Source organism: Pseudorasbora parva, chromosome 1 (assembly GCF_024679245.1).
Source record: "Pseudorasbora parva isolate DD20220531a chromosome 1, ASM2467924v1, whole genome shotgun sequence".
NCBI classification, from domain to species: Eukaryota; Metazoa; Chordata; class Actinopteri; order Cypriniformes; family Gobionidae; genus Pseudorasbora; species Pseudorasbora parva.
The window spans coordinates 70,610,447-70,634,356 of record NC_090172.1 but is presented as its reverse complement, the minus strand read 5'-3'; the positions used below and the strand labels follow the sequence as shown (position 1 = coordinate 70,634,356).

Sequence of the window (23,910 nt, the reverse complement as noted above, 5' to 3'; positions counted from 1 at the left end):
TTGAACAGGACAACCTCCTAGACAACAACCAATCCGGCTTCAAAAGCGGCCATTCGACTGAGACTGCCTTGCTCTCGGTAACTGAGGCACTGAGACTGGCAAAAGCAGCTTCCAAATCCTCAGTGCTCATTCTGCTGGATCTGTCTGCTGCTTTTGACACAGTTAACCACCAGATCCTCCTGTCAACACTTAAGAAGACGGGGATCTCAGGAACTGCTCTCCAGTGGTTCAGGTCTTACTTCTCTGGTAAGTCCTACAGGGTGTCATGGAGAGGTGAAGTGTCTAAGTCACATCATCTAGCTACTGGGGTTCCCCAGGGCTCAGTCCTTGGACCACTTCTTTTCTCCATCTACATGTCATCATTAGGTTCCGTCATTCAGAAACACGGCTTTTCCTATCACTGCTATGCTGATGACACTCAACTCTACTTCTCATTTCAACCAGATGATCCTACAGTCAGTGTTCGTATCGCTGCCTGTCTGACAGACATTTCTGACTGGATGAAGGAGCATCATCTTAAACTCTGCAAAGACAGAATTACTTGTTTTCTCAACCAACACAGCACTTCATCAAAATTTCTCCGTTCAGCTTGGTTCATTGACCATAACTCCATCAAGGACAGCCAGAAACCTTGGAGTTGTGATTGATGACCAGTTAAACTTCACTGACCACATTACTGCAACAGCCCGGTCCTGCAGATTTGCTTTATACAACATTAGAAAGATCAGACCCTTCCTATCAGAACAGGCTGCACAACTCCTGGTTCAAGCTCTTGTTCTCTCCAGACTGGACTATTGTAATGCTCTTGTGGCTGGGCTTCCAGCATGCACTTTCAAACCCTTGCAGCTGATCCAGAATGCAGGGGTGAGAGTGGTCTTTAATGAGCCGAAGAGAGCGCATGTTACGCCTCTCTTCATCAAACTGCACTGGTTGCCAATGGCTGCTCGCATCAAATTCAATGCACTAGTTCTTGCCTACAAAACAACCACTGGCTCTGCACCAATATACCTAAACTCACTTGCTCAGACTTACTCACCCTCCAGAAGCTTGCGTTCTGCGAGAGAGCGACGCCTCTCGCGACACAATTTTGATGAAGTGCTGGGTTGGTTGAGAAAACAAGTAATTCTGTCTTTGCAAGATTGAGTTTAAGATGATGCTCTTTCATCCAGTCAGAAATTTCTGTCAGACAGGCAGCGATACGAACACTGACTGTAGGATCATCTGGTTGAAATGAGAAGTAGAGTTGAGTGTCATCAGCATTGCAGTGACATAGTTCAGTGTTGGACAGATCAGTTCATTCAAATGAATCGGTTCAAATGAGTCATTAGTTCGCGAATCGGACAAAAGCGGAAATGTTATATGTGAACCCAGACGGTTAAAACAATGTGTGGCAAGGGGGGCGTGGTTCAGCGAGGTCTGCAGCGGGAGAGAGGGCCGCGGGACGAGCGGTAAGTGAGTGGGTTGGACGCAGATTAATAACACCTGTCTCTTGTTCCAGAAATGAGCGCGGAGACGGGATAAAACACCAGCGGAACCGGAGACCAGGGAGAGAGAGAGTCGGACTGTTGGTGCGAGAACACAGAGACTGAGTTTACCCGGAAGCCGGAAGTGCCGCGAACCGGAAGTTATTGTTGCTTATGAGTTTGACTGAGAACACACGAAGAAGTGTGTTATTGACATTGAGAAAGAGAAAATAAAGATACGCATCAACAGTCCCGCCGACCCCTGTGTCCTCTTCCTTCCTTACTATATCGAACTTGTTACACTGGTGCCGAAACCCGGGAAGGAAGTAGGACCGCGCCGCCGCCATGACAACACCAACGCCCTCCGCCTCGCCGTTTGCGGACATCATCACCTCCCTCGCGGCCCTCCATCAGGAACAACACCAGTCCATGCTGGACCTGCGGGCGGACCAGGAGCGCCGCTTCGAGGCCATCGTCCGCGGCCAGCAAGAGGACCGCGAGAGGTTCCGGAGCTGGATCGACCGGGAGGTTCGCACCGAAGCCGCCGGGCTCGCCAGCGCACCGGTCCACGTGCCCCTACACAAGATGGGGCCACAGGACGATCCCGAGGCCTTCATAGAGCTATTCCAGAAGGCCGCGGAGGCCTGCGGGTGGCCCCGGGCACAGTGGCCGGTGCGCCTCATTCCTCTGCTGACCGGAGAAGCCCAGGCGGCCGCCCAACAACTGCCGGTGGCGAACCTCCTGGAATATGAAGACCTGAAGAGGGCCATCATCCAGCGGGTCGGCCGGACCCCAGAGCAGCACCGCCAGAGGTTCCGCTCGCTGGAGTGGGGCGAGGCCGGCCGACCCTTCGCGATGGCCCAACAGCTCCGGGACGCGTGCCGCAAATGGCTATTGGCCGGTGGAAGCGACGTGGACCACATCGTCGATCTGGTGGTACTGGAGCAGTTTATCGCTCGGCTACCCAAGAAGACCGCCGAGTGGGTCCAGTGCCACCGGCCCACGTCGCTGACGACGGCCATCAACCTGGCGGAGGACCATCTGGTGGCGTGCCCGGGGGTCGGCGAGCCCCTACTAACCTCTCCCTCTCTCTCTCCCCCCTCTGTCTCTCCCTCTCGCCCTGTCCCTCTCCCCAGGTCCCGTCCTCCAGGCCCTCCTCGCGTTCCCCCCGGAGGCCGGGGTGGGATGGGCCCCGGACCATCCGGGAGTTCGCGGGCTCCGCCCAGGGGGGCGGGGCCGCTAGGGGCGGGTGGCGACAATGGCTCCGGTTTCACACCCTCTCCGCGCTCATTTTCCAACCCACTCCCCGCCGCAGGGGTGGCGGGTAAGCCTGGGCTGGCCTGCTGGCGGTGCGGTGATCCGGATCATTTTGTGGACCGATGTCCGAGGATGGACATCGGGACAATGATCCGGATCCCGGACGTCCAGCGGACCACCCCCGATCAAGCAGGAGAGTACCAAATTCCTGTAAGTATCAAGGGGGGTACATATCAGGCCTTGGTGGATTCAGGATGTAACCAAACCTCGATCCATCAAAGCCTGATGCAGCCTGGGGCATTGGATACAAGCCGCATGGTTAAGGTGCGGTGTGTGCACGGGGATGTGGTGGAATATCCGGTTGTCCCAGTCACGATACAGTTTAGGGGGAAAAAGCATAGTGTTGAGGTGGCGGTTAGTCCCCACCTCCGGCATCCGCTAATTCTGGGGACGAATTGGCCCGCCTTTTCGGCGTTATTGGGGTCGTTATGCGCGGATGCCGCTTGGGAAAACAAGGCTAGGAACGGGGCGGTGCGAGTGCAGGTTGGCGAGACTGATACGGGACCCTTGGGAACAGCTTCAGAGGAACCGAGCGGGGTTGAGAGACTGATTCTCTCGGACCGCGATGACTTCCCTCTGGAGCAGTCTCAAGATGAGACTCTAAAACATGCTTTTCAACAGGTCCGCACTATCGACGGTCAGTCCCTCCAACCCGCATTGCCCGTCACGTACCCTTATTTTGCCATAATTAAGGATAGGTTGTATCGAGTGACCCAAGACGCTCAGACAAAAGTGGATACAACCCAGTTGTTAGTACCAAAGAGCCGCCGGGAAATGCTTTTCCAGGCGGCTCACTCTAACCCGATGGCGGGCCACCTGGGACAGGCGGCCACGCTGAATCGTTTAATGACCCGATTTTTTTGGCCAGGCATTCATGACAATGTGCGCAGGTGGTGCGCGTCTTGTCCTGAATGTCAGTTGGTGAACCCACTGGCCGCCCCAAAAGCGCCATTGCGCCCCCTACCATTAATGCAGGTCCCCTTCGAGAGAATTGCAATGGACCTCATCGGGCCATTAGAGCGATCCGCACGTGGACATCGTTTTGCGCTAGTTATCGTGGACTACGCAACGCGATATCCGGAAGCAGTGGCTCTCCGCAACATCTCGGCGAAGAGTGTTGCGGACGCACTGTTTCGTTTAATCTCCCGGGTGGGGATTCCGAAAGAAATCCTCACTGATCAAGGCACGGCGTTTATGTCACGCACGTTAAGCGAATTGTACGGATTATTGGGCATTAAATCCATTCGAACCAGCGTCTATCACCCACAAACAGACGGCTTGGTCGAACGATTTAATCGCACTCTTAAATCCATGATCCGTAAATTCGTACAGGAAGACGGCAAAAATTGGGATCGGTGGTTAGAACCCCTCTTATTTGCTGTGCGCGAGGTTCCGCAAGCCTCCACGGGGTTTTCCCCCTTCGAGCTTCTCTACGGTCGACAGCCACGGGGGGTGCTGGACGTCCTACGAGAAACTTGGGAGGAGGGGCCTTCGTTGGCCAAAAACGAAATTCAGTACGTCATGGACTTGCGAACAAAACTCCACACATTGGGGCGGCTATCTAGAGAGAATTTGTTGCAAGCCCAGGACCGCCAGAGCCGGTCATATAACAGGGGTACTAAACTACGCAAATTCACACCGGGAGAGAAAGTGCTCGTTCTACTCCCAACGTCGAGCTCAAAATTAATGTCAAAGTGGCAGGGGCCGTTTGAGGTCGCACGGCAGATAGGAGAGCTCGATTATGAAGTGATACGATCCGATAGGAACGGGGCACGTCAAATATACCACCTCAATCTGCTAAAAAAATGGAATGAGGTGGAATCGGTGTTGTTGGCAACGGCGATCGGGGGAGAGGATGATCTCGGGCCAGAGGCGAGCATTAAAGCGCAATCAGTCGCGTTGGCCCCTGGGGGAGATCACCTCTCACCGTTACAACTCGCTGATTTATCGAAATTGCAGGCGGAATTCGCTGACGTGTTCTCGCCCCTACCGGGACGTACCGACTTGATTCAGCACCATATCGAGACCGAGCCGGGCGTGGTAGTTCGCAGCCGGCCGTATCGCTTGCCTGAACACAAGAAAAAAGTAGTTCAGGACGAATTAGGCGCAATGCTCGACATGGGAGTAATCGAGGAGTCCAACAGTGACTGGGCGAGCCCGATCGTTTTGGTCCCCAAGACAGACGGCTCGGTCAGGTTCTGTGTGGACTACCGCAAGGTGAACGCTGTGTCGAAATTCGACGCGGATCCAATGCCGCGGGTTGACGAGTTGCTTGATCGGTTAGGCACGGCTCGATTTTATTCGACACTGGACTTAACAAAGGGCTATTGGCAGATCCCCTTGTCTCCATTGTCCAAAGAAAAAACAGCTTTCACCACGCCGTTTGGATTACACCAATTTGTCACGCTTCCTTTCGGCTTGTTCGGGGCGCCCGCAACCTTCCAGCGACTCATGGATAGGATTTTGCGTCCCCATGCTGCATATGCTGCTGCGTACCTGGATGACATAGTGATTTATAGTCACGATTGGCTGCGGCATATGCAGCATGTGAGGGCGGTCCTGAGGTCGCTGAGGAGAGCGGGGCTCACGGCCAATCCGAAGAAGTGTGCGATTGGGCGGGTGGAAGTAAGGTATCTGGGCTTCCACTTGGGTCATGGGCAGGTGCGTCCCCAAATTGATAAGACTGCCGCAATTGCAACCTGTCCGAGGCCCAAGACCAAAAAGGAGGTAAGACAGTTCTTGGGGCTGGCGGGATATTATAGACGGTTTATAACAAATTATTCGGACCTCACCAGCCCTTTGACTGATCTTACTAGAAAGGGGCTACCAGATACGGTCCAGTGGACGGAGCCGTGTCAACAGGCTTTTACCCAAGTGAAGGCTGCTCTATGTGGCGGGCCGCTCTTACACTCCCCTGACTTTTCTCTCCCTTTCTTGTTGCAGACTGACGCGTCGGACAGGGGGCTGGGCGCAGTCCTGGCCCAGGAGGTAGAGGGGGGAGAACGGCCGGTGCTGTACATTAGCCGTAAGCTCTCCAAGAGGGAAGCTAAGTACAGCACCATAGAAAAGGAGTGTTTGGCCATCAGATGGGCCGTTCTCACTCTCCGCTATTACCTCCTGGGGCGGGAGTTCACTCTCTGTTCGGACCACGCTCCTCTCCAATGGCTCCACCGCATGAAGGATACCAACGCGCGGATCACCCGTTGGTATCTGGCTCTTCAGCCGTTTAAGTTCAAGGTGGTCCACAGGCCGGGTGCTCAGATGGCTGTGGCCGATTTCCTCTCCAGAAATGGGGGGGGGGGGGGCTGCAGGCCGGACGGCTCCCCGGCCTGAGTCGGGCGGTGGGGGTATGTGGCAAGGGGGGCGTGGTTCAGCGAGGTCTGCAGCGGGAGAGAGGGCCGCGGGACGAGCGGTAAGTGAGTGGGTTGGACGCAGATTAATAACACCTGTCTCTTGTTCCAGTAATGAGCGCGGAGACGGGATAAAACACCAGCGGAACCGGAGACCAGGGAGAGAGAGAGTCGGACTGTTGGTGGGAGAACACAGAGACTGAGTTTACCCGGAAGCCGGAAGTGCCGCGAACCGGAAGTTATTGTTGCTTATGAGTTTGACTGAGAACACACGAAGAAGTGTGTTATTGACATTGAGAAAGAGAAAATAAAGATACGCATCAACAGTCCCGCCGACCCCTGTGTCCTCTTCCTTCCTTACTATATCGAACTTGTTACACAATGCCAAAGATTTATCAACATAGAAAACATTACATAAGGATATTTTTTTCAGTTTATTTGAAAGTATGGTTTATTGTTAGCTGCGTGTGCAAAACATCTGTCAAAAGAAGTGCGTTTTTTGAGCACAATTCACATCCAGCTGTAGGCTAATTCAGGGAAAATATTGTGCGACCACGCCGGACGGAACATGGAGTCAGTCTTCAAAGGGCATGCAGTTTCGGGTCTGTGGGCGGGGCCCCAACTGCATTGGCATATCAATTGCCTACAGTTACTGGAAGTATGTCTTACTCTGGGCCACCACAGAAAGCTGCTACAGGGCAGGCACGTACTTGTCCATATGGACAGCACTGCGGCTGTTGTGTACATCAACCGACAGGGTGGTCTGTTACATGTTCCAGCTCGACTGCCACCTCCTCCTTTGGAGTCAGAAGCATCTGAGGTCGCTTTGCACCATTAACTTCCCAGGTGCGCTGAACTGGACAGCTGATGAGCTCTCATGGCAGCCGACACCTCCAGGCAGTCCAGCTGATATGGGACCTCTTCGGAGCCGCACAGGTAGACCTGTTTGCCACTCCAGAGTTCGATTGCCCCTCCCTGGCCGATTCCCCTGAGGAAGGACCTGCTTTCTCAGGGATGGAGCACCCTATGGCACCCGCTTCTGGACCTCTGAAAACTCCATGTCTGGTCCCTGGAAAGGACGCGGAGGTTCTAGGTGGGCTACCACAGGCTGTCTACAAGCACCTCTATGCTTTGAAGTGGAAAATGTTCGTGGTGCTCTTCCCACCAAGAAGACGCCCGAAGGTGTTCATTTAGTGTCATGCTTTATTTCTTGCAAGACGGGTTGGAGTAAATGCTGTCTCCCTCCAACCTCAAAGTGTACGTCACAGCAATAGCGGCATATCACGACGCAGTTGAAGGTAAGTCCTTAGGGAAGCACGGCCTAATTGTCAGGTTCCTTAGAGGTGCAAGGAGGCTAAATTATCGTCGTCCAAACTTGGTACCCTGTTGGGACTTAGCCCTGGTGCTCAGAGTACTCCAGAGCCCTCCCTTTGAGCTTTTGCAGTCCATTGAGTTGACGATCCTGTCCACGAAGACAGACTCTTCCACCTGCACACACTTTCGGTCAGCGAATCGTGCCTAGAATTTGGGCCTAGTAATTCTAATCCTGAGACCCCGGCCTGGATACGTGCCCAAGGTTCCCACCACTCCCTTTCGGGACCAGGTGGTGAACCTGCAAGTGCTGCACTTTGGAGGAGGCAGACCCAGCCCTAGCTTTACTCTGTCCTGTCCGTGCACTCCGCGCCTAAGTGGACCGAACTCAGATCTTTAGAACCTCACTGCAGCTCTTCATCTGTTACGGAGGCCAGCTAAAGGGAAAGGCTGTCTCCAAGCAGAGGTTAGCCCACTGGATAGTGAATGCTATTGTCTTGGTGTTCCAGTACCAAGACGTGCCTTGCCTGTTGGGGTTGCAAGCACAATCATCTAGAAGTGTGGCGCTGAACTCTTACGCTCCTGGACTCTGTTCCGTGCCCACTGAACTCCGCTCCATGCCCCCTGGACTCTGCTCCGTGGCTGATGGACTCCGTTTCGTGCCCCCTGGACTCCGCTCCATGCCCCCTGGACTCTGCTCTGTGGCCGATGGACTCCGTTTCGTGCCCCCTGGACTCCGCTGCGTGCCCGCTGGACTCTGCTCTGTCCCTCCTGGACTCCATTCCAGCCCTCCTGGACTCCGCTCCATGCACGCTGGACTCCGCTCTGTGCCTGTTGGACTCCGCTCTGTGGCCACTTGACTCCGCTCCGTGCCCTCCTGGATTCCGCTCCATGCCCGCTGGACTCCTCTCCGTGCCCCCTGGACTCCTCTCCGTGCCCGCTGGACTCCTCTCCGTGCCCGCTGGACTCCGCTCCGTGCCCGCTGGACTCCGCTCCGTGCCCGCTGGACTCCGCTCCGTACCCGCTGGACTCCGCTCCGTACCCGCTGGACTCCGCTCAGATACCACTGGACTCCGCTCCACGCCCGCTGGACTCCGCTCCATGCCCGCTGGACTCCTCTCCGTGCCCCCTGGACTCTTCTCCGTGCCCGCTGGACTCCTCTCCGTACCCGCTGGACTCCGCTCCATGCCCGCTGGACTCCTCTCCGTGCCCCCTGGACTCTTCTCCGTGCCCGCTGGACTCCTCTCCGTACCCGCTGGACTCCGCTCCATGCCCGCTGGACTCCTCTCCGTGCCCCCTGGACTCCTCTCCGTGCCCGCTGGACTCCGCTCCGTGCCCGCTGGACTCCGCTCCGTGCCCGCTGGACTCCGCTCCGTGCCCGCTGGACTCCGCTCCATGCCTGCTGGACTCCACTCCGTACCCGCTGGACTCCGCTCCGTGCCCGCTGGACTCCTCTCCGTGCCCGCTGGACTCCGCTCCATGCCCCCTGGACTCTGCTCCGTGGCCGATGGACTCCGTTTCGTGCCCCCTGGACTCTGCTCTGTCCCTCCTGGACTCCGTTTCGTGCCCCCTGGACTCTGCTCTGTCCCTCCTGGACTCAATTCCAGCCCTCCTGGACTCCGCTCCTTGCACGCTGGACTCTGCTCTGTGCCTGCTGGACTCCGCTCCATGGCCGCTTGACTGTGCTCCGTGCCCTCCTGGACTCCACTCTGTGCCCGCTGGACTCCGTGCCCATTGGACTCCGCTCTGTGCCTGTTCGACTACGTGCCCTCCTGGAATCCGCTCTGTGCCCGCTGGACTCCGCTCTGTGCCCGCTCTATTTCTGTGACTCTATTTCTGTTGCCATAGCAACCCTTGTTAGTTTAGTCCTTTTCAGCTGTGTTTAGTTCATTGTCATCTGTGTCACCTGTCCCCCTCATTTAGTCAGTCTTCAGTGTGCGCATTTTAGTTCCTCTTGTTCACTTTGTCTTTGTCCCGTCTTGAGTTGAGTTGAGTTAAGTTACACGTTAAGTGAATGGTGTTTGATGTTTTGTTTTCAGTCTGATTTAAATAAAGCTTGTCTGTTTGGAAGTCCTGAGGAGATGGAACTGATGAGGAAGATTATGTACAAAGCAATCTTTAGTCGCAGTGGTGATAGTCCTGCCATATTTGAAGTGAGGGATGGCTTTGCAGCCTTAGCTAAATCAAGTATACATGATAATAGGTAATGAACTAAGATATCATCGCTCTGCTGCAGAATTTTAATGGTATCAACATTATTAGATCTAAAGTATGATTACGGCGATGAGTGGGTCCTGATACGTGTTCTCTAACTCCAATAGAGTTTATAATGTCTTTAAATGCCAATCCCAATGTGTCTTTTTCAATGTCTACGTGGATATTAAAATCCCCAACAATTAGTACTTTATCTACAGCTAATACTAACTCCGATACAAAACCAGCAAATTCTTTGATAAAGTCTGTATTGTGCCCTGGTGGCCTGTATACAGTAGCCAACACAAATGTCAGACGGGATTTATCATTTACACTACACAACGTTACATAAAGCACCAAAACTTCAAAGGAATTATATTTGAAACTAGACTTCTGAGTAATACTGAAGATATTATTATAAATTACAGCAACACCTCCCCCTTTACCTTTCAGACGTGGCTCATGTTTATAGCAATAATCTCGGGGGGTGCACTCATTTAAAGTAATGTAGTCGTAAGGTTTTAGCCAAGTTTCTGTCAAACACAGCACATCTAGGTTATGATCTATAATCATATCATTGACAATAAGCGTTTTTGGAGAAAGGGATCGAATATTCAGTAACTCAAGCTTTATCAATTGTTCATCCGTTTTATATCTGTTGTTTATTTGTTGGACATCAATTCAATTTTTACTGTTGAATGGTTTTGATGTTTTTTTGTATTTACTAATTTGGGGAACAGACACAGTCTCTATGTGATAATATCTAGGTGAAAGAGTCTCTATGTGCTGGGATTTAGCTGACTATGGTGACGTGAGACAGCTAGCAGACGGTTGGTTTAGCCAGTTTGTCTGCTTCCTGACCTGGGCCCCAGTGAGTCGAGGTTTAGCTCTAAGACTATGTGCCAAATTACTAGAGAGAAGAGCAGCTCCAGCCCAGGAGGGATGAATGCCGTCTATCTTCAACAGGTCAGGTCTGCCCCAAAAACTTTTCCAATTGTCTATGAACCCTATGTTATTTTGCAGACACCACTCAGACAACCAGCCATTCAGTGATGATAATCTGCTAACTATTTCATCACTCCTTTTAACAGGCAGGGGACCAGAGAAAAATACGGCCTTTGACATCGTACTTGCGAGTTTACACACCTCTTTAATGTTAATTTTGGTGATCTCCAACTGGTGAAGTCGGACATCATTTGTGCCGACGTGAATTATAATCTACGACTAGCTTTAGCCAGCACTTTTACATTTGTTTTGATGAGGCGCTCTGGCTCCCGGTAAACAAGTGGCTGGTGTCTCTATTTTTATGTTCCGTGTAATAGAATCGCCAAGAACTAGGGCACTTTCAACAGGATCCTCAGTGGGTGCGTCACTGAGTGGGAAGAACCTGTTTGATGTTCTAATCGGAATGGAAGAGTGGTTTTTAGGTACGCGAATATGCTTTCTTATCTTCACCCAGCCCTGCTGCGCGGGCTCAGGAACTAAACAATGTACAGAGTTCACTAAGCTAGTTGCATCCAAAGCAGTATCTAAAGCTGTTACATTGTCACTAGTCTCACATAAAGTCTGGAAGTGCGTCTCTAATTTGAAATCTTCTCCGTCAGCCTGATAAATTCCTTACATTTATCACAACTGAAGCCCTGTTTGCTGACAGAGAAGGATATGCTTATCATGCAGTGCAAGTCAAGTCAAGTCAACTTTATTTATATAGCGCTTTTACAATGACAATTGTTTTAAAGCAGCTTCACAGTGTTAAACAGGACAATATTGCAACAAAACTTGATTTGGCTGTACAGTCGTTCTGGAGAAAACAGGGATGTTGTCAGCTCTTTTCAATTGATCATATAGCAACAATGTGGGCAGATTAGTAATATAGTTTATACAATTAATTAAGACCTAATACATTTTTTTTTTTTTTTGGATATTAAGTTGAATAACTTACATCGAAATTTTAGTGTCCCCAACTGAGCAAGCCAAGCTAAATGTGACAGTGGCAAGGAACCAAAACTCCATCAAGGCATGAAGGAGAAAAAATAAACCTTAGGAGAAACCAGACTCCCCATATGAAAAAAACCTATATGGTTCATATATGCGACCATATATGTTCCTTACTTAAATCAGTCAGAATTATCTTATATGTTTAATGTAAGTCCCATATATGTCATACACAAAATCAGACCGTTTATGGCCCATTTCATACTAAAAAACACACAGAAAACTTTTGGGTCATGTATGTATCCTGCAAAAATCTTATATGAGTTTTACATGTAAACTGTATGCAATGGTATATGGTATTAGTAGAAAATACATGATATTCATATACAAATCATATAAAGTTCTTATACTGAATCATATGCTAGTCATATAGGATTTATTTATATTTTGTGTCATTTGTTTATATGCTTTTTATACAGATTTCATATTTTTTTAATAGGGAAATGGTGTGTTAGCTCTTCAAGTTTATATAATATACATATAAACTACATATAATAATCATACATGATTTCAGTCAATATTACATCTCTGCATATACTAACCATATATGATTTCAATCAATGACATACACACATTTGTGATGGAAACACTTTTATTTCAACACAAAATGAAATAATCAAATTATACTCCACATGAGTAATTTACAATTCCAACTTGATAGCAAACTGAACTTTGCTCAGGAAAAAAACAAAACCCAAAAAACAACAACAAAATACATTGAACACAGCGTCATGGCCATCAATCAAAGATAATGAATGGATTAGTTCACCCCAAAATAAAAATTGACTGATAATTTACTCACCCCCATCTCATCCAAAATGTTCATGTCTTTATTTCTTCAGTGGAAAAGAAATTAAGTTTCTTGAAGAAAACATTCCAGGATTGTTCATCATATAATGCTTTTCAGTTGCAACCAAAATGTTGAAGGTCCAGATCAACGCCGTTTCAAAGGGCTTCATAGCCTCTGCATGATCCCAGATGAGGAATAGGGTCTTATCTAGTCAAACGATCTGTCATTTAAAAACATGAATATACTTTTCAACCTTAATTGTTCAACTTGCTCAGCTCTGCGAGGTGCCAAGGATGACGTAATCACGTGTAAATGGTCACATAGATGTAGGCAGAAGTCCTGCCCTCGTGTTTACAGAGCGCTCATGTGAAGACAAATAAACGCCCTTTAGCAAAAACACTCAATTTTCAACTTCAAAATCATCCAATATCGTTGTTTTATATTATTTTTATTTGCTAGAGGGCATTTGTATTAGTCTTCACATGAGTGCTTTGTAAACACGGAGGTGGAACTGCATTGAGTTGGACCTTCAGTATTTTGGTTGCAACTAAAAACCATTATATGATGAAAAATCCTGGAATATTTTCTTCAAAAAACTGAATTTCTTTTCGACTGAAGAAAGAAAGACATGAACATCTTGGATGACATGGGGTTGAGTAAATTATCAGGACATTTTAAAAAATCATTTAAAAAATATCCATATTTTTGACTTTAGACTAAAATATCTATCTTCCGGCAGTCAACCGTGCGTGTCTACTTACGCCAAAAGAGTGACCTCTGACCTGAAGCATGATGTATTGATGAATGCGGTTATGCAGAGAATAGAGGAAAACAAAACACTAGTCACAAATTTGAATTTAAAGAGGATTCGATATAAGAGAAGCGCTTGATTTTGTTGCCCAGAGAGACGTTGAAGCTTACGCTATTCCTACATCGCATCACTCAGGTCACTCTCTGGTCGCAAGTCGTCTACCATGAGCTGGTTATTTTAGTCAATAAGGTTATAAATATGGATATCTATATCAGTATCTATATCAAATACTATATTAACTTATTTCACATAGTAATTATAGTACACATATTAAAGCTTTATTTGTTGTGTTCTGAAAATAAATGAACGTCTTATGGGTTTGGAACGACATGAGGGTCATTTTAACAACATGCATTTTTGGGTGAACTAAACGTTAAAAATTGACAAAGTTTAATAAATACTGTAATAATGTATTGCTCATTGTTAGTTCATGTTAGTTAATACATTACAATAAAGTCTCATTTGTTAACATTAGTTCAAGTCTTACAACTCAGAGTACATAAACTTCTTCAACACTTCCGCTTCAGAACTGAACCAGTCTGCGGCTGAACCTGTTGTTCTTGCGTGGTCTTCAAATGCTTTCATGAAGATCTTTCTGTGGAAGAAAAAGAAAATCTTCTTGACCACACCATTTACATACAGGAATATTAGAAACACGTTTCATTATAATGTTTTTTCCAGTATAGGGCAATTCCATGCAAAGGTCATCTTTACGATGAAAAAAAAAAGTTGGTCACACACAAACAGATTTATTCTTAAAATGTTTACTTGGATCTATACTTTATTGTATGCAACCATTCTCATTGAATTGTTTAGGTATTTGTTGTTTATTACACCATAAATAAGGTGTGTACCAATGCAAGAAGAGTTTTTGAAATATCTGTGTTTTAGTGTTATCAAGAAAAGGAAATATATAGACTCAATGTTTCAGCAAAAGTTTATTATTTGGCAATTTCCTGATTAACAAGGGGATGATTATGCACTGTGTTCAATTAGCATGATTTAACAGTAAAGTTCTATGAATTTATAAGCCTCTTATTAAATGTGTCGTTGAGTTCCAGGGCCAAGTAACATCCATAACGTTTTAGAGGATAAGTTTATGCTACATATACAGTGTTGATGAAAAAGTGTCCAGCATTTCTGTGCTATGTTAACTTATATAAATGTATCATGTGAAAAAACATTTCATGCTCTTTTATTACTTGTAAACATTTTAATTTTGCGTTATGGATGTGACGTTACATATAAAGAAAATTCTAAAATCAAACCCACATATGATATAAATGTGTTTTCCTGTAGCATGGCAGTGATAAACATATTTCTCCTCTGTGTTTCAGTGAATTGTAACATAGCCTTAGGTTATTAGGCTATAAGTACAATCATAAGTAAATATTAGCAAAACAAATGGTCACTTTTTGAATGATGTGATAAATAAATTCGATTAAATTCGATGTATGTGTATATATTATATATACACTGTAAAAAATTATTTAGAAAAAAAGTTACCTGGTTGCCTTACAATTTTGAGTTCATTGAAATTAAAATTTTGAGTTAATACAATGAACATTTTTTGAGATTCGACAACCTTTATTAAAAGATTATTAAAAGATTTTGTAAGCATATTGGGTAATTATGTGTGTGTTATTTCTGATGATGCAGTGAAACATGGCAAATTGTGCTATTTTCATAATTTATCACATTTTTTATGTGGTTCAGATAAAATAATATTTTGAGTTTCTATTTATTAAACTAATTTCCTTCATTGTATCAACTCAAGTTTTTAATTTCAATGAACTCAAAATTTTAAGGCAACCAGGTTACTTACTTTTTTAAGTTAAACCAACAAAAAACACCACAAATTTTTAACAGTGTAGGGCTGGGTATTTTTAGGAATTTCACAATTCGATTCGATATCGATTTATTAGCTTCGATATCGATTGGTTAATAAGTAAATACACAAGTAAGTACCTGAGTATATTTTTTAATAATGTGTGCAGTATTATCAATGTGTAAGAACATATTGACCCCAGCATTTTTCCTGTCATAGTTTATTTAGCAGAATAAATTGTACAATATTGTACATGTGTTGAATACAAACCACACCTGTTACAAACAGGTGCTTTATTAGCACCTCTAAAGTGCATGTAACTGTAAGTAGTAGAAAGTATTTTTCTTTCTTCCTATACATTCAAGTTATGAAAGAAATGTAAAGAGAAGCACAAAATGTGCATATTCATAAAACAAAGTGGATTGATATTATAACATTACAACATTACACAGATTCGAAAGTAATTAACTGTATAGTGAAGTGAAGATGTTGTCTGTCCACTTAAGCCATTCAAATGTATTGAGAGCGGTGGTTTGTTTTACAACTATTGAGAGCGCCGTGATCTACGTGACTGCGCGCGTTGCCACGATATGAAAGCATGTCGCCAACACGGCCGGTGTTGATTCTGTGGCGCAATAACACTGAACAACTGAGCAGCTGATCCAAAATGAGCCCAAACGTCGGCTTTTAACGTTAATCTTGGAACATACTTTGCAAGAACAAAGTTCGTTCTGGCAGTAGTACATTCATACTTCACGAGAAAAGCAGGTGCCGATCATCTGCGTTTTTCCGCATTAACCACGCCCACTTTAAATGTCTGACCAATCACACAATAGTTCTCGGACAACCGCAAGAAAAAAGTTCTGCTCAGGCAATGTGTCGAGAACAAGCTGCGAGAACTCCCAAACCAGGGCTGAGAGAACAACATGACATCATTTTGTTCTCATAGCCCTGGGAGCGAGAACTTTTTTCTCTGTTCTTGCATAGTATGTTGCAGCCTTTAGTGGTGCAGGCTTGAACGGAGTGCAACTGCTGTTTTGGTAAAGCACGTCTTGTTTACAGCGCTGAACGCTCTCACTAGAGTGTTGCCCACAGCGCCGCCACTGGCCGGTGGGCTGAATCGATTCATAGGATTTGATTAATCGATATTGAATTGAGAAACAAATAATTGCAATGCATTGATGAATTGATATTTTTACCCAGCCCTAATATATATATATATATATATATATATATATATATATATATATATATATATATATATATATATATATATATATATATATATTAGTCATTTTATTGTCAGGATATTTACATGTTGATTAAGACCCATCTTACCTGAGACAATGAAAGAATGGGCTATTTCAACTAAATCAGGTCAGGCTACTTCATATGAGTCATTGATATAACTAGATTACTATTAAATTAACATTTAGAGTAATTTTATGTGTCGACAAATGTGCCATGATGGTTTGTTCGTTGATTTTCCAAACAGATTCTATGTGTATTTCAGACTCGTCACATCCATAACAGGGTTTTGTCACATCCATAACGTTGTTTTTTCTCATGATACACTTCATAAATTTTATTTACATTTTAAACATTGATATTTTTATTTTCAAATAAGACCCCTTCCTCATGTGGATAGCAATATTTATAAATTAGATTTAAAAGTTCACAGACTTTTAAGAAAATCGAACAGTACACTGAAAACACTGTCATTTCCTGTCACATCCATAACGCACAACTATTTTCCTTTTTTGGGGGGTCTTAAATATAATTTAGAAAATAATATTTTTGCTGTCAATTCCCCAGATAGGGTGCTCTGAGAATATGCATTGCCAATATAAATATTGTAAGAAATAGATTTTTACTGAGACATTTCAGTTGTCATTATGAGTTCAAATGTCACATCCATAACGCTGGAATTGCCCTATAACAATATATTCTTATACAGTTACTTACTTTCTATTACAAAATTGTAATATTGTACATCATTTAGATTCATATATGTTGCAGTTACATGAATGCAAATTATAGAAGTTTATATTTTAGCTATATTTTAACTACATTACAGCAATTTGCAAACTCAAGGTCACTAAAACATTAACTCTTTTAAAGTGAATTGGCACAAAATAGACTATTAATGATGACAAAAGGCACATACCGGTAAACAAATCACATTACATTTATTCTAACCTTTGCTTTTTGTCAGTGTCACACAGCTTTGACTGTCACACACAATCGTTGTATAACGTTATCTATGCAAACCATGAGCTCTAGGGTTTAACTTAGTTACCAAATGACATAGTTAAACAACTAGAATAGTTGTGTTTTACATTTGATCATTTAGCAGACGTTTTTATTCAAAGGGACTAACAAATGATGAGACCAATCATATAGTTTAATAACTTTAATACAAATATAAGCATTTTCACTTGTTTTGGTAGATTAAATACTTGTAATTTAATTTTTGCACGTGCGCAGCATAATTAGGCTTAACGTTACCTGTACGTTACCTAACACTAAGGTGGCACCGACATGATAACAGAAACGAACAATTTACAAATCTTTTAGCAAATCTTGCCATTAAATAAGTTAACATTTGCATTGAGAACGACATGACAAACACAATTCTTACCTGGAGCTCGACACTTCGCGGTCCCGCTGGGAGGCAATCATATCACGGAGACAACAAGAACCCGCGACTGATTTCCTCTGGCCGCGGCGCGTTGACGCATGCGCAGTTTGCGATGACAGAACTAAGGCTATTTTTAAGTGTTTAATTATTATTTTTTAAATATTGCTGATATTACTGTTAACAAAAAGTTTGTATAGGTAGAACATTAAGAAACAAATATATGGGAATATACTGCAATTATATGCAAAATAGCCTATATTAAAGGAAATATAAAGGAATAAAGGAAACTAAAGCCTTTTTTAATATAGCTACTGCAATGTATGCATATTGACTTTATTTATAAAATATGGCTATATTTGAACACATACAATATTTAGTAATTAAGATATAAATAGTATTACATGTAATATCCATTAAGTTGTATCCTTTATTGTGTAGCCTTACTGTATATTGAATTTTCCATATTAATGTGAATGCCTGTACACACACATAAACACTTTTACAGAATGAGTTACAACAAATTTCTACTTCCCATCATGCTTTACTTCTGATTTAAAGGAGGTTAAATGTTAAAATTAATTGTTATTTCATGTGTTTTGCTCAATTTAAAAAAACTGTAAAACTGTTACTTTTATTAACAATAATGTCGGTGCACTTTTCAGCAGTTACAGCTCTTTGCTTAATATGTAGGAACATGCCAGTGTGCTTGACTTGTGTTATTGTTAACTGTATGTGTGTGTGTGTATATATATATATATATATATATATATATATATATATATATATATATATATATATATATATATATATAAAACCCTTTGTAATTGTTAACATTTTCATAAGTAACTGTAATATAATAGCACTTTCTCAGTAACGGACTACAGTTCCTTTTATTTTGTAATATATATTATTTTGTTCAATATATTTTTGGGTATATCATCACATGCACATTAAATAAAATGACATACATTATGATATATAACTAAATATATTGTCACATAATTTTCTAATTGAAAGCAGCAATTCCTCATGTATTATTAAATATTGTAATATATTTATCCTGTATATTTTTAATATGCAGTTAAATAATTTAATATATTTATCATTCACATATATAAGGAAATATTTTCTTTGTGTTAGGGTTACCCATTTTTATTCGTTTTACTTGCTAATTAATTTACTAAAGTAAAATCTCACTGATTTGCAGGGGTTGTATTTAACACAATCCAGCATATATTTTTTTTACAGTGTAGGACATATATGACTGAAAATACATGAATATTGTACAATTTGTATATGTGGTTTTTGCAGCATATATGATCCTTATAGTTTTCTGTTGGAACATATAAGAATCACATATGTTTTTAGCAAGACTTTTCCATATGGGTCAGTCGTGGTGCCAGTTCTCATCTGGCCTATTAACGCACAGTAACAATCTGTGCAAGTGACAATGACTTAATTTAATGCATTGATTTAAAGCATCATATGACAAAATTACAGTACATGCTTAGATTGAACAGTGTTATAATGTGGATGATAATTTAGTGATTTATAATTATGATAATAGTATCATAAAAGCTACTGGGTCTGCATTTACTTTTTGGCTTTTTGGCACTTTACAGTGCCTTTCAACTCTCTCCGTTTATCTAAAATGAATCAATAACACACAGTCAACAAAAATGCATTAAAATATTAATATTTATTAAGTTTGTTAAATGTTCTAAACATTCCTCATTTATCCGTAGTATAAATATGATGCTAAAATTGTTATTTGTACAGTGATCCAGTCATTCAGTGTAATGACACTGTGGTGTAACAGAGAATTTGCATTACCCTGAATGACGAAACTTCAGCTTATATTGCAGGCCATCCACTGGAAAACTATATCAAACAATGAGCTTGACCAGTAAGGTTAACAACAATTATTCACAACATCTACTTATTTCTCAAAAAATAACAGAGATAGTTTTTTTTTTAAATAACAGAGAGAGTTATATATTACATTTACATATTTTATCTATATATATATAAATATTGTATGTATATACATTATTTTTTACAATGGCATTTAGTATAGGATGACATGGCTAAAAAAATAGATCATAAAGTTATATCTACTTCCACATCCAATGTGAACATACATTGATTTGGAGAAATGCACTTTGATTAGCAGATTACGTAACAATATATATGACAATATAGTTATTTCAGAATAACAAATGATAGAAAGTACTTGTATGACTAGGCATGGTTCAGAATATACAGGTCTAACATTGAATTTCAAGTTAACAGGTCAAGTTAACATACATGTACGAGTCCTTAGCTTGATCATCATTTAGACCCGTCTGAATCCGTTATGTTGGGATCCCGTGTAGTTATGGTCAATCAAACCACGGGACCAGAAGAGACACAGCCACCAGGAGTAAAGCGGTCAGCGCACTGATCTTTCTGCTGACTTCAGCTGATGAAAATGCTGCGTTACAGAGAAAACAGAGCAGAATTCATCATTCAATGACATTTGGAAATGTTCCTGAAGCTCAGAGTACAGTATTAATTTTTATAGTTTCTGCCACGGCATTATAAGAACACCAGGTTTATAGTAAGTTCTAATGTAGTGATCTCGTTTATATGTAGTGTTTCTCATTTTTTGAACAGAGAAACTGATTTAGTATTGTTAACTCTCAACATGGAATTTATATAAAGCATGTCTATATTTGCATGACTGTAATAATCAAAGTACACTATACTCCCAAAAGTTATGGGACACCTGCCTTTACATGCACATGAGCTTTAATGCCATCCCATTGTTAATAAATGGAGGTCTGGAGCTGTTGACTCTGCAGAAAGTTGGTGACTTCTGCACACTGTGACCCTCAGCATGCACTGACCCCGCTCTGGGATTTTATGTGGCTGAGTTTATGTTTTTCCCAATTGCTTCCACTTTATTATAATCCCACTAACAGTTGAGCGTGGAAGTAGTGAGATAATGTCAGGAATGGACAGGTGGCAACCTATCACGGTACCACGCTTGAGTTAACTGAGCTCCTGAGAGTGACCCATTCTTTCACTAATGTGTGTAGAAGCGTCTGCAGGCCTAGTGCTTGATTTATACACCTGTAGCCATTAAGTGATTGGACACCTGAACTGATTTGGAGGGAAGTCCCAATACTTTTGGCAATATAGTGTATAAACACTAAACAGTAGTGTGGACAGTATTTTCCTGAAGTACAAAATTAAAGTGCAACACTTACATGTACCATTTATCACAATTTCACTCGTAAAGATCTGGAAGGGCAGTGTGTTGTTCTTGGCTGCTCGAACTATAGTGTTCACTATCTGGTTGCTGTTGGGTAGGAGGGCGTTCGCCGCAAATGTGAGATCCATAGAGTTTCGGATCGTGGGCACACTCCTTGTTTTTACACTGGCATCACTGAAGAGAGTTTTAGATCAAAATTCATTAAATTAAGTGCTATACATATGTCAAAGGTTGTATTCAAGAACACTCAAGCATACACACATATCCATACCTGAAGTTTGTTACAGTTATGACACTGAATGATATAGGGTAATCAGCAAAGAAAAATGGTTCGAGCTGCAAAATGAGTCGTTTTAACAAAATTAGTTTCTTTTGTCATAGCATGTTATCCAAAATTCTTAAATAGACTCACTTACCCCTGTTTTAATCATGGTTGCCCTGTTCTGAAATTCAATTGAACTTTTATTAAACAAAACCACTCTAAAGGCTCCGTCAGTCAGGATTGTCAATGGAATTATCTGTAGTGATTCTAGAAAGGTTTAAAATGAACAAAACACTGTATCAAGGTGGATGTTAGCATCGAAGAACTAAAATGTCAGGTTATTTACTAGTAACTTACTGATAACAGCAATAGTGTTGACATCAATAGTAAGGTTGAAGCCTGAGTTTGGAGTTGTAGCTGCTTCTTTTAGAGTCTGCACAATTTCAGTGTTGCTGGGGATGGGTGCATTGGAGGTTTGGTTAAACACTATTTCCAGCTCTGCCTTTACATTTTCTACTGCTCGGGTTTTAGTAAAAGCTCTGAAAGGAAATGCATACAGTTTAAATCTGACAGTCTGGAAGACATGAGGATTTCGTCTTTTGCAAAATATATAGAAACCCACCTGAAAGCAATCACAATAACCTTGATGAAAAGAGGTCCATACTTCTTCTTGTATACTTTGTTACACTGTGAAACAGTCAGTTTTGGCAATGTTATTAAATATTGTATAAATTAAAAAAGATATTATATTTAAGAATTAAGTGCAATGTGCATTGATCATGCTACTTTTTCCTCTGAATAATAACTGGGGTGAAAAGGGATATCTTTGGACTTGCTACTAAAGCCCAAAGAAAGTTTTGATTGCTTAAAACTCACCTCAGTTTCAACCTGATATGCTAGTTTCCTAAATGCCTCGCTTGTCGTGATTTGTAGATCTTGACTGAATACTAATAAAATGACCAACTCTAGGGTTACAACGGGTGGTGGGCGTGTTGGAGCTGGTGTTGCGGTGGTGGTAGTGGTTGTTGTAGTTATGACTGTGGTTGTCATTGTTGTGGTTCTTGTTGTTGGGGGTGTGGTGGTTGTTGTTTTTGTTGTTGTGGTTGGTGTTATTGTTGTTGTTGGTGTTGTTGGTGTTGGTGTGGTCGTTGATAGCATAGGTTGGGTTGTAGCTGTTGCAGGGGATGTAGGTATTGTTGACTGGGCCTCAGTTATAGGTTGGGTTTCAGTTTGTGTTGGCTGTGAAATAGTTGCAGTCTGGACTGTATTTGTAGACTGGGCAGTAGTTGATAGCATAGGTTGGGTTGTAGCTGTTGCGGGTGATGTAGTTATTGTTGACTGGGCCTCAGTTATAGGTTGGGAACTCTGGACTGTATTTGTAGACTGGTCAGTTGTTGATAGCATAGGTTGGGTTGTTGCTGTTGCAGGGGATGTAGGTATTGTTGACTGGGCCTCAGTTATAGGTTGGGTTTCAGTTTGTGTTGGCTGTGAAGTAGTTGCAGTCTGGACTGTATTTGTAGGCTGGTCAGTTGTTGATAGCATAGGTTGGGTTGTAGCTGTTGCAGGTGATGTAGGTATTGTTGACTGGGCTTCAGTTATAGGTTGGGCAGTCTGGACTGTATTTGTAGACTGGTCAGTTGTTGATAGCATAGGTTGGGTTGTGGCTGTTGCAGGTGATGTAGGTATTGTTGACTGGGCCTCAGTTATAGGTTGGGCAGTCTGGACTGTATTTGTAGACTGGTCAGTTGTTGATAGCATAGGTTGGGTTGTTGCTGTTGCGGGGGATGTAGGTATTGTTGACTGGGCCTCAGTTATAGGTTGGGTTTCTGTTTGTGTTGGCTGTGAAATAGTTGCAGTCTGGACTGTATTTGTAGACTGGTCAGTTGTTGATAGCATAGGTTGGGTTGTTGCTGTTGCAGGTGATGTAGGTATTGTTGACTGGGCCTCAGTTATAGGTTGGGTTTCAGTTTGTGTTGGCTGTGAAATATTTGTAGTCTGGACTGTAGTTGTAGACTGGTCAGTTGTTGATAGCATAGGTTGGGTTGTAGCTGTTGCAGGTGATGTAGGTATTGTTGACTGGGCCTCAGTTATAGGTTGGGCAGTCTGGACTGTATTTGTAGGCTGGGCAGTTGTTGATAGCATAGGTTGGGTTGTTGCTGTTGCAGGTGATGTAGGTATTGTTGACTGGGCCTCAGTTATAGGTTGGGTTTCTGTTTGTGTTGGCTGTGAAATAGTTGTAGTCTGGACTGTATTTGTAGACTGGTCAGTTGTTGATAGCATAGGTTGAGTTGTTGCTGTTGCAGGGGATGTAGGTATTGTTGACTGGGCCTCAGTTATAGGTTGGGTTTCTGTTTGTGTTGGCTGTGAAATAGTTGTAGTCTGGACTGTATTTGTAGACTGGTCAGTTGTTGATAGCATAGGTTGAGTTGTTGCTGTTGCAGGGGATGTAGGTATTGTTGACTGGGCCTCAGTTATAGGTTGGGTTTCAGTTTGTGTTGGCTGTGAAGTAGTTGTAGTCTGGACTGTATTTGTAGACTGGTCAGTTGTTGATAGCATAGGTTGGGTTGTTGCTGTTGCAGGTGATGTAGATATTGTTGACTGGGCCTCAGTTATAGGTTGGGTTTCAGTTTGTGTTGGCTGTGAAATAGTTGTAGTCTGGACTGTATTTATAGGCTGGGCAGTAGTTGATAGCA

At 43.2% G+C, this 23,910-nt stretch overlaps 1 protein-coding gene across 1 annotated transcript; it reads right to left on the bottom strand.

Moving 5' to 3' along the window:
* Window positions 1–19,869: 19,869 nt before the first annotated feature.
* Window positions 19,870–22,873, bottom strand: LOC137088679 (location of vulva defective 1). Its single transcript, XM_067452126.1, has 7 exons — window positions 22,094–22,873; window positions 21,840–21,904; window positions 21,575–21,756; window positions 21,372–21,484; window positions 21,227–21,291; window positions 20,951–21,129; window positions 19,870–20,172 (listed from the first exon to the last, which is right to left on the bottom strand). The coding sequence occupies exons 1-7, from the start codon at window positions 22,865–22,867 to the stop codon at window positions 20,081–20,083; spliced, it is 1,470 nt and encodes a 489-aa protein (XP_067308227.1). The 5' UTR covers window positions 22,868–22,873; the 3' UTR covers window positions 19,870–20,080.
* Between the last annotated feature and the right edge of the window lie 1,037 nt (window positions 22,874–23,910).